General features: G+C 38.5%; 1 protein-coding gene across 3 annotated transcripts in view; it reads right to left on the reverse strand.

The window, feature by feature from the left end:
- Positions 1-12,032, reverse strand: part of safb (scaffold attachment factor B) — a 66,846-nt gene that overhangs the window by 18,855 nt on the left and 35,959 nt on the right. For all 3 annotated transcript variants that reach the window (XM_048559718.2, XM_048559716.2, XM_048559717.2), the window contains 8 exons: positions 11,045-11,196; positions 10,683-10,771; positions 7,423-7,565; positions 4,771-4,927; positions 4,362-4,483; positions 4,118-4,273; positions 2,404-2,676; positions 28-61 (listed from right to left, as the gene is read on the reverse strand). In XM_048559718.2, the coding sequence (XP_048415675.2) occupies positions 28-61; positions 2,404-2,676; positions 4,118-4,273; positions 4,362-4,483; positions 4,771-4,927; positions 7,423-7,565; positions 10,683-10,771; positions 11,045-11,196 (1,126 nt within the window). The remainder of the gene's footprint in view (positions 1-27; positions 62-2,403; positions 2,677-4,117; positions 4,274-4,361; positions 4,484-4,770; positions 4,928-7,422; positions 7,566-10,682; positions 10,772-11,044; positions 11,197-12,032) is intronic.

Here is a 12,032-nt window from a genome sequence, read left to right on the forward strand (position 1 = left end):
TAAATTTGTTAAAGTGAAATGTATTACCTGGCCATCTCTATCACCAACAGTGCCACGAGAACTGAGAAAAGAAACAAAACACGACCAAATTAATAAAAGTAATCAAAGTGCCACAGCTAGAAACTGTACTCTGCCACTTTCGATCTTGATGAAATTTGAATAATTCACTTAATTATGACATTTAACTGTGATAATGCCTTTGATACCATGTACCTCACTCCCTTGTTTAATATTTTATAACGAAATTTGGGTTTCGGTCTCGCGAAACACATTTCAACTCATTTCTTTTCTGTCGTTTGGTGTCTAAATAAATCCGGTATAAGTTCCTGCACTGATCATGCTTACCAAAGGAATTATTTTAGAACCTGCGTATGGTATAGTAGCAATACACTGTAGGAAAACATATTCCACTTCAGAATCAGTGCTTTGCTCAGAAATCAATTCCACAAGACAGAGTAGACCATTCAATCCATAGAGTCTGCTGCAACATCCAAAGAGATCATGACTGATCTGATAATCCTCAACTCCACTTTCCTGCCTTTTCCCCTATAAGCCTTCATTCCCTTGCCGATTAAAATGTTTATTACAGTTGAATATACTTGACGCCCCAGCCTTGACAGCCCTCTGTGGTGAAAAATTCCACAGATTCACCACCCTCATAAGAAGGTCCTCTTCACCTGTCTTGAAAGTGCTACCATTTAGTCTGAGACATCTGTTCCTGGACTCTTCCAGAAGGGAAAACCACCTCATCACATCTATCCCGTCAAGGATTCTTTAAGTTTCAATAAGGTTGCCTTTTCCCCCCACTAAATTCCATGAATATAGGCCCAAACTACTCAATCTCTTTTCACAACAGTTTCTCCTCATTTGGGATCAACTAAGTGAACATGTTCTGGAGTATCTCCAATGCCAGTATATCATTTCTTAGGTAAGCGTTCCAAAACTGCTCACAGTATTCTGCTGTGGGCCGACAAAAACATCCCCACTTTTATGCTCCATTTCATTTCAAATAAAGGCCAACTATTACCCACTGAACTAGTACGCTAGCTCGGTGAAGTTTACGCATGTGGACTCCCAAATCACTGATCTGTAGCTTTCTGCAGTTTTGCTCCATTTGAAACATTTTCAGCTAATCTAGTCCTCCTGCCAAAATGCATAACCTCACGTTTTCCCGCATTATATTCCACTGGCCAAGACTTTTTCCCACTTGCCTACGTCCTCTGCAGACTGTCATTCTCACCACCTGCCATCCCACCTACTTTTGTGCCATCCACAATCTTTGGTATAGCACATTCCCAGCAAGTCATCACAATATATTGTAAAAAGCTGAGGCCCCAGCACTGATCCCTGAGGCACTCCAATAGTTACAGGTTGTTAGCTTAAAATTCCCCGAACTCTATTTTAGCTAATCTTCTATCCTGTACTAGTGTAATTCCTCCCAATATCATGGGTTTTTAACCTTTAGTAGACTTACATGGGGGGGAACCTTATCAAATGCCTTCTGAAACGTGAAATACTTCAAAATGGCTGCTTTCCAATGATCTATTTATCTTGATATCTCCTCAAAGGATTCTCCTTCACGAAGCCACACTAACTTTGCTTGATTAAATGTATTTCCAAAAGCATTCCTATTACTTTATAATAGATGCCAACATGTTTCAACAAATATTAAGCTAACTACCCTACAATTGTCACTCTTATAGTCTTCTTCCCTTAAAGGTATTACACTATCCTTTGGGACTTTTCCAGAACCTAAGAATTTTTGACAAGATCAGTACATCCACTATCCACCTGGATGGCAAAGTGGCACTGCTGCCTCACATGCACGAAGACCCAGGTCAATTCTAGCCTTGGGTGACAGTGAGTGTGGAATTTGCGTGTTTTCCCTGCACCTGCATGGGTTTCTGCTGAGTGTTCCCGTTGCTGCCCACAGTCCAAACCATGCTAAATTATCCTATAGTGTCTGGGAGTGCTAAAACACATGGTTACAGGGATAGGGTAGGCAGCTCTTTAAGGTTTGACACAGGTTCAATGGCCTCTATATGCAGTGGACAAGTTCTATGACTTTATCTCTGCAGCTACTTCTTTTAGCGTCCTTGGATAATCCCATGAGGAACAGGAGATGTTTTAACTTTTTTAGGCCCTAGCACTTTTCAATAATCTGTTGTGGGCCCACAAACCTAATTATTCACTGTGACAATTACTAACTCCCTACAAGACAAGGACATGCACTAAGAATGGTTTCATTGTCAGATTATCACCTAAAAGATCATGCAGCGACAATCAAAGAAACTCAAACAGACACATATCACATCTCTACACACTCTTAATACTTCTTCTCAGCCAATTAATCCCAATATCCGTGGAACATGACATTTCAGACTTTAGCAATTAAATTCGTACCCAGAGTCACGCCTGTCTGGCATCCTATCAGGCTTCCAGTTACCACGTGGTGGGCCTCTTCGTGGAGATTCGCGCCGAGGACTGTGGTTGCGATGGGAACCATGATCAAGGTGTCTATCGTGGTCTCTACCAGATTTCATGACCATATCACGGCCTCGACTACCACCTCGCCTGTCATGGAATCCTTCAAGCCTCTTGTCAAACCTTCCTCCAAATGGACCTTCATCCCGACGTGGTGGACCACTGTCTCTGCGGTCAAACCGATCCATTCGTCTAGTTAACAGACACCATGTTAACAATATGGCCAAATGGACTTTCACATGAAAATAAGTAATGACAACCAGTATAAACAAAATACAAAATTTAGTTCAGATCTGTGTCTTAAGACAGTCCATAGAGTGAGTAATCAGAACACTTTCTGTGTGCCCTAGACCATAAGGCAACCAAGAGTGACAGGATAGTTGTCCTCAAATTGTCAGTTGCATAAAAAAAAAGAAAAAAGAACCTGTGGCAGTCATTCCACATCAGATATAATTAAAATACTTTTCAATATTTTGAATCGAGCAAAGCTGGCTGGTGTGGAAAATGATGGATAACCACTGGTAATTTCAACTTTGGTGGACATGGTGCAAAACATTCAATCTTTTTAGTTTGCACTACATCAGATCTTAAGAGTGTGACACTATATACGAGATGAAATGCAAGAGCCTACTTCTCTCATCTCTTAAATTTTAAGCATCATTAAGCAATTTATGGATAAACAGTTAAACTAATGTTAGATGGCCATTTATAAGATCAGAATTCTCAATTTACTAATAATGACTATCAGTGGTTAGCACCGCTGCCTCACAGCGCCAGGGACCCAGGTTCAATTGCACACTTGGGCAATTGTCTGTGTGGAGTTCGCACATTCTCCCCATGACTGCGTTGGTTTCCTCCAGGTGCTCTAGTTTCCTTCCACAGTCCAAAAATGTGCAGGCTTGGTGGATTGGCCATGCTAAATTTTCCATAGGATAGGTCTGGTCTGAGGTTTGGTGTGGGCTTGTTAGGCCAAAGGGCCTGTTTCCACACTAGGGATTCTGTGATCTATGATATCCTAGGCAAAAGTAACAATATTATTTTAAACTGCAAATGAATTTTCCACAAATAGTACTTGGGACTAGCAACTGCCAGTAAGACACTGACAACCAAAATGCAGACTTATCAAATACGTAAAGTGACCATTTTGAAGAAAATGGCTTAAAAAAAAATTGGAACAAAACAACTTGAATTCCTCCATTTGTAATCATGAGCTGGAAATATATAAAACCAAAGCCTGCACTGAGATAAGAGATAATAGGAACTGCAGATGCCGTAGAATCCAAGATAACAAAGTGCGAAGCTAGATGAACATGTTCATCCAACTTCACACTTTGTTATCCTGCATTGAGAGAAGCTGAGTTTCACTTACACCGGCTTCACCCTTGCACGTTAGTTTATTTGTTCATCAAGTTTACACTGAAGTTTCATAATTTCATATGAGTTAAATTCACTAATTTTATAGCATTGCAGCACGTACAGGATTCTCAAATTATAAGGATAGATATAGATAACAATCAATGCTTTAAAGCCCTTAAATCAAATGAGTTACAAATACAATTAACATTCTACTGTAATTAGCCCAGTGTCATTATTCTAACATGCAATACGTAGTCTACTTCCAATTGTAACTCACCTGTCAACCTGCATATCTGGAAATCCCCGACCTCGATCTCTGTGATCAAAGTCATTGAACCTATCTGGACGGCCAAAGTCTGCCCCATGACTGCTGTACCTGCTGTCACTGTCAAGGGCCATACGTTTCTGATCAGGCCAGTACTGATCATCCCGTCTAGGTGAAGATTAAAACAATTTTTAAGATTACACACAATACCAAGTAGGCAGTGAACGGTGATCAGGATTTGAGATTAAACATTTACCTATCACCATCATAAGGTCTTTTGATACCACCACGGCGTTCGTGCTCATAACGCATTTGCTCCTGCTGACGTCGGAGTTCTTCTTTCTCTCTATTAATGCGCTCCTGCTCTCGCCTCCTTTCCTGTGCAAAGGGGAAAGTTTTATTGTATCAATAATTTTAAAAAAACTTGCTTTCTTCAATCTACTAATCATTTCTATTTAGCCGATGTATCTCTTATATCCTATTATTTTTACACTAAAATATCAGTTAGGCATTAGTCCTTATGTTTAAACGTACTCAAAATATAACGAGATGATCTTGTCCACCTCTGAATCAAAAGTAGCTAAAGTACACCTTTATATGCACTTTGAATTTATAAGCATAGCTAAAATGTAACTATATGTATTCTTCTTGGACCACTGCTGTACCTGCTCTATTCTGATTCTCTCCCGTTCTAGCCTTTCACGTTCCAGCCGCTCTCTCTCAAGACGCTTTCTTTCAATTTCAAGCCGCTCCCTTTCCCGCTGGAGCATCTCACGTTCTTCACGCTCTCGCATACGCTCTCTCTCCCATTTCTCTCGTTCTCTGTTAGAGGGAAATAGATCTTCAGTTAATTTCAAAAACACGTCAACACCAGTTGTTGAAATAAAAGCGCCATTTATCATAGATAATTTCAAGATTGTGTTCTCAATACAAACTTCCTCAAAGAAAGTAGCCGAGCAGATTTGTTATATTCAACTTTGATATTTACAAATGATTTTTTTCTTCTCCAGTTACATCAAAACTGCTAACATTCTAAAAAAGCAGCACAATCTAACTATCTCCCATTTATGTCAGCTTGAGGAAAATCTCAGTACAATTTCAAGACTGTATCTCTAACTAAAACCTTACCAAAAACCAATGCCCAATCTGAGCATGAGACGTGACCTAGAGGGATTTCAAATTTCATATTACAGCACAAAGGCATCTGTATGCCTACCTTCAAAACAGTGCCTGTCTCCGTTGAAATCATTTACACCTATCACAGCTAGATTCAACTTCCCCATGATCTTATCAGCTGTTTTCATTCATTCAAACCTACATCATGTTTGCAATGGTACCTTGCTCTCTTGTCATCCTCAATGATACTGAAATGCTGGAGGCAAAAACAATATTCACCTCTATTACTAAGTTTTTTCATGGATTTGGTCAACAAAACAATGCCAGATTCTCTTTCAACCTTGCTATACAGTGACTCCACTTGCTTGCGAACTGTGTCATGGACCTCCAGCCATCTTGATCATCTCTCGACCTAGCAGCTTAAACTCTCTATTTGCCTACTCTCTCCCAAGCATTAAAAAGTCTGCAAATGTTTAGTCATCTATGTTTTCCATTACATTCAACTTTTTCTTTATTGTTTGATATACCTCTCCTCTGCACCATTTCTGGCGCTTTTGACATTAAAAAAGGTACGATTTAAATACCTCTATTTACAGAGGACTCCAGCAGCCTTATGGTGATCTGCACTGTAGATTTGGTGGTGGTGGAATATTTTACTGCCATATGCATCAAAATGATATTATTCACACATCAATGGTTTTATCCATTCCTTGGATGGAAACATCCCATTTATATCCAAAGACTATTTCTTCCAAGAAAAGGAACGATGCGTAAGAAAACTGTTTGTAGCTTGGAAGAAGACTGGTGAAGCCGAATGGTGTATGAGACAATGCTGCTTTTTTGGGACACAGAGTCCAAATAAATTGACACATCTATCGTGGGCTATGGGGAACTTAGCTTTGCAACAGCTTTTTGACAGGGTCTGCAGAGTTGCAATTGGACCAATGAGTGAAATACGAACAGGAACCTCCAGAGGCAGTGCAAACCATCTCTGACCCTATTTCTGCTGAATGCTCTTTCCCACTTATTGGGACAACAGGAAAAACTAAACTCAGGGACAGTGAAACTAAAGGAAAATGAAAGAACTTCAGGTCCAACCAATTTGTCAGCGAATTTAGGCTGTCAAGTGGTTTGCAAACAACATGATATTATTGTTAAGAATCAATAGGATTGAGAGAACATCCCAATCAACATCTGTGGTAGGAATACACAACTCCATGAGTTTATTTTTCCCCACTACTGTATATGAATAACACAAAGCGGTTTGACAATGAGTATTTATTTCGGGTAAAGTAAGTTTGGGCTTAATTTTAATAGTTTTGTAATTATTATTGCATCCTCTGTCACTTTGCTAAAGAATGAATGTTTATAAATTGCTTATCCTGTGACAAAATGTGGTGTGCCTTCCATTTGGTGTCAAATTGCAGCAAGTCAGACAAATTGATTTTCATAGTTTATTTAGATTCATATACATTTATCAAGGATTGTCAAACGGTGGTGTTTGATTAGAGCTATTTTAATACGGCACAACTGTTTTCATACTATATAGATTACATTAATACAATGCCAATGTTCACAAAGGCCACCTTTAAAACTCAATTAAGCCTTTTCATACACTGAGTAGTGTTCGCTCAAATTGTATATCAAATTCACAAATCCTTAATAAACTTCTGAACTTAAGTCTGAGGTCATCATATCCATAGTTTTAAAGCTATTTTTAATGAGCTCTGCACTCATGGATTTCATCATTTGCAAAAGGTTCTCAGGAACAGAATCCTTGGGGCTGCAGAGAAATGGCTACTTCCTACGGATCACTCAAATGTCCCTGCTTTGCAAACCTAATGTGCTCAGGGAAAATTTACATAAATATCTAAGAATGTTCAAAAATATTACATTAATTTTTAAATTTATGCATCCTAATGTACTGAGCCCATCAGTGAGCCAGTTCACAGTAGATCTAGACTAGTCAATGGTTTGGCACAGTAATTTTATATAGCATGGAGTACACAGAGGATCACTTAACAGATCCAAACAAATCCATATGCCATGCATTTCAGCTTTGAATCAGAGTTAGCGTTCTTGGTCCTCATTTAATATTAAGTTGATACACTGTAAATATTTTTAATAGGTATTTTGCAATGTTGCATGAACAAAACTGAACTGAAACTTAGGCCCATTACGGCTGATAAAATTGGTCTCACCTGCGCCTTTCTATCTCACGAATTTCCCGTTCACGTTGCCTTTGCCGTTCACGTTCCCGTTGCTCTTTGATCTTATCAAAGGACAGCATGTCTTTCTTATCTTTTTCTTTGCTATCCGATTTGCTGTCCTGACTTTTTGCAGACTAATTTAACAAAGAAAATAAAAATTTTAATACTGCATAGCTCAAACTGCAGATACAATATAGGTCTGTTTTACAATATTAAGACTAATCCAAGGCACAGCCATTTCTTAAACAAAGGGTCATAAACGGTCACAGAGCATTCCCCCCAGGGCAGAATGGGAAAGATGGGGCTGCAGCACCAAAAAATTAAAAAGATATTATTACTCAACTCAGTAAAAGCCAGCACCGTGGAGTTAAAATTAACAATCAAGAAAGACTGTCTTACTTCATGATTTGAAGCTATAGAAGGAGAAAGAGCAAGTCACGGAGCTGAGTATGTTAAATGTGTTAAAACAGCGAGAACCCTGGTTCCTATGACTTGATTGTATAAGTCGGGAAGAATATAGTGTACAGAAATTAAATTTAGATCATGTAGGTCAGTTCCCTAGAAACACTGAAAAGATAGTGAGGATTTCAATAACTGTTCAAACACAATGATCCTTGCACAACTCTTCTCCATTAGACTGATGAGTTTTGTTATCAGATATGATGGTAGTGAAATGAGAATCGATCATCTCGACGAAAATAGGTGAGTCAGACTCAATCAACAGACAGGTAAAAGCAACAAAATTAGACAACAGTAAAAATCACAGATTCACATAATCTCCCAAATGTGGAGGGGCCAATCAGTCCATCAAGTACACTGACCTGCCAGAGACCATCCCACCCAGATTCTCAGGCTTTGATAATGTTTAACTGGGCAAGACCAAATGAATCAACTTAAGAGAGACTGACTAAAGAAGTGACTGACAATAGGCAACCTATGAACTAGGAGAACTAAAATTGTTACGGGATCCAAAGAAGAAATTTCCTCTGTGCCAGAAATAAACCTCTAGAATCAATTTTGCATTCAAACGCAGTAATTTTCATCATCAACCTCAAGAAATCAGTTAGTGGCACCCACTTCTTTCAAAAGGGAATTTTTTTGGGCTCCTGGTAACAAAAGGCATTGTTTTTGGTGGGGATCCATTTGTCATCCAGTTCACGGCACCTTCATGGAAGTATGGCATGAAGATTGCATAAACACCAGCCTCCTGCATCCTGTGATGACAATCTTCCTTTCTTTTTAGTCTTGTCTTTCTCATGACCAGAAGTTGTAGGGGCAATCTATGCCACAGGTCTATCATGCTGTTTCACAATTACTTCACTTAGCAATGCACAGTCAGCTGAGAAAACCAATGTCCATTCCAGTCTGAGCTGGATTGTTATTACCGCCCAATTGCGACATTTAAAAAACTTGCTGTCCTAAACAAGGACCTTCAAATTTCCATCTACGCTTTCTATACAGAAAAACTACAGCTACATTAATTTTGCCCGATGTTATGAAGTAGTAACTCAAAAGAGCACAAGCATGATACCCGCTGATCAGGAATACACTAAGCCCAGTATCTGCACTCTTTAATGTGCTCATTTGCAGGCTGAAGTCCATTTCCTTGGCAGACCTATAATGTTACCTTATCTAACTCATGGAGTTAAGAAATTCATTTTCTCCTGCTAATGTTTTCAGACAGATATTACCATTTGGTGTATCTGCAGAATCATTACTTCTCAGTGTAGTAATTCTCATGTCAGCCATATGCCTTTGTGCTCCCCCAGTGATCATAGCTTGAATCTTCAGTAGGTCTAGCACTCATTTTCAGGAGATGTGGCAACCAGGCCCTGACAAATTCCGAATTCATTTGCCAGCCCTTGGGTTGGAGTGTATACATGAGTTCTAAATGTTGTCTGTAGATCAAGCAAGTAGATTTTCTTCCTCTCAAGTCCACAATGCCCTTCAGCCTCCAGCTACTGCTCTCCAGCAATAGTCCAAAGGCCAGAATCAGGTTAGCCAGCTGTTTACCCTGATAAGTGCTTGTGCAGTTGAAAACAAATCATGGTCACATTCTTTTTCCCTAGCTCAGTGCATTGTGCTTTCCCATTCGGACATGGATACAGGATCTACTATTAGATAGAATTTGATACAGCAGTTTATGCCAACTGTAACACCAAATTTTGTGGATGCCAGAACAATTAAAAATATAAACTTTGAACTACCATAAAAATAAACATTTTAGGAAGAATGCAGAAGCTTTTGTGATGCTCTACCCACATTACCATTATTTAAATTTGCTTTTTAATATGCGTATTTCCTTCTACCTTGATACAGTTTTCCCAGTTTCACGAACAGCTGCTTCTTAGAAAGGTATGGCAAAAGGGAGATCGTCATGCTGACTAATTAAAAAAGCTATCCTGGCTAATACAAACTACAGCTCTTGGTGTCTACAGCCCTGTAGGTAACAGCATTTCAAGTGCCTATCCAAGTCTTTCTTTTAAATTGTGAAGAGGCTTTCTGCCCACGTTACCCTTCTGATTGTGTCTATTTGTAATGAGGACAGAAAGCGCTCAACAGAACATGGGCCCTTAATACTACTTTTATGTTTCTGATTGCAATCTGCTGCCCTCATCACTGAAAGTGACCTATGGAGGAATCAGGTCAGGCAATGGTTTAGGGCAACAACTTCATTTTGCATGGAAGTTACAAGAAAGGGATCAAAGTCTCATTCCCGTTATAAGTCCACAGCCATGAAATTTACAACTCCAAAATGTAACAGAACAGTAACCAATATGATTAACATCTACATGCTTATACTGGGCTCAGACCACAATTATAAACTGCCTGAACATTACTGACTTTCGTCATGTATATACTTGCTAGTTTATTGAAACAAATTTACAGAACTCTAAAATTCAGTGCAACTTTAGTTAATGCACCAAGCATTCATTCCGAAGAATTATTGATCAAGGCATTTCAGCACAAGCGATCAGTTAACTGCTAATAATTTTAGAATAACGAAAAGGTAATAAAGTTGGGCACCTGAGGAAATGACAATTCCACACCTGTCACTAAATGTTACTTGGCAATCTCTTATTTTTGATCAAATTACAGGTTTTTCACCATGCAGAATTCCTTCAAAAACAGTTCCCACTCTCTCATACTAGGTATTTTTCATTGTCTGGAACTACATGGAAAAGACACAAATTCATCTTGATTGAGCTGAGAGACTGTCTTGGTTGAGTGAAACAATTTGGAGTACTTACCACTTCATCTTTGGATTTTGTTTTCACACTGATAACTGGCTCTCCCTTAGATTTATCCATAACTACAATTCTCTCTGAACCTCGACTTCCTGAAAAGGTAACAAAGCATGGTTTTAAGTTAATTTCAGAAATGATATCAATAGGTAATTCGACACCAGCATGAAAAAAACACAAGTCAAAAGCTAACTTTAGATGGTGTTTTAACATCTAGAGCTCAAACTCAGTTGTCTAAATGGATGCAGCAAAAGATGTGTTGGCGAGAATACACTACCACAACTCTAGAAGCTTACAAGAACCCAGTACTGTCATTTGTTTCATCAAATTGTTATATCCTTTCCCAACAGGTACTTAACACAGCTTACCTGATCTGCTTCCACCAGCATGTGATGATCCAGTCTTTCTTTCACTCCTTGAATCTTTTTTGTCATCTCTCTTTTCATCCTTTGAATCTTTCTTCCGATCATCTAATTTCTTAGAATCTTCTCTTTTATCGTCTTTTTTTCCACTGCTAGATCTAAAGCACAAATTAGATTTCACAGTGCACATTAAAACAGATGTCTCAGATTTAACAACAGACTATACACTGTTAATATGTCAAAAGCAACTACACTTTAGAATGACATCATTAATGCACTGTTTGCCACTGCTTGTCAGCTTGCTTCTGTGTATACCAAGATGTTAAGTGATCAGACTTGAGGATTAGATGTTCTCTGCTCACACCCAGCAATAAACTAGTGTCAGGTCAGTCACTCAATCTCAGTCAAAGTAATGTACCTATTTCATGGAGATATTAGTGTCTCTCACTGTAATCAGTTTTGTTTTGCAAAGTCTAAGGATACCTTTCAAGTTAATCATCAAAAAGTCAAATTCTCAAGCTCATAAAATCCAGCTGCAAAGGAATTCTTTCTTTTCTCCCAGTCTTCCATGAATGAAAGACAAGTTATTAATTAATTGAGACAATCGCTCAAAACATTCCCGGTTGTTGGCTTATTCCCTTAAAACTTGAAAATGACATACAAGATAACACTTCAATGCAATTAGGAGGGATAACTGCATTGTTATGCAGTTAACTTTCAAATGAGACACTGAACCAAAGTTACATCTACCTGCTCAAATGAGTATATGGTTCCCAAGTATGATACAAAAGAAATTTATTAGTATCCTAACTAAAATCTTTAAGTGATAAGCAATTAGCTTCAGTTACAGAACTTATTTTCCTTAAAAATCATGAGACCACTTATACAACACACTTCAAAAGTAGTTCGCAGAAAATGAAGTACTCTTGTTCTTTTCAAAATTTGTTTACATTTTAAAGAGTTTACCATCAAACACCTCCACACATGAATAAGC

This window comes from Stegostoma tigrinum, chromosome 30 (genome assembly GCF_030684315.1).
Source record: "Stegostoma tigrinum isolate sSteTig4 chromosome 30, sSteTig4.hap1, whole genome shotgun sequence".
Lineage (NCBI taxonomy): Eukaryota > Metazoa > Chordata > Chondrichthyes > Orectolobiformes > Stegostomatidae > Stegostoma > Stegostoma tigrinum.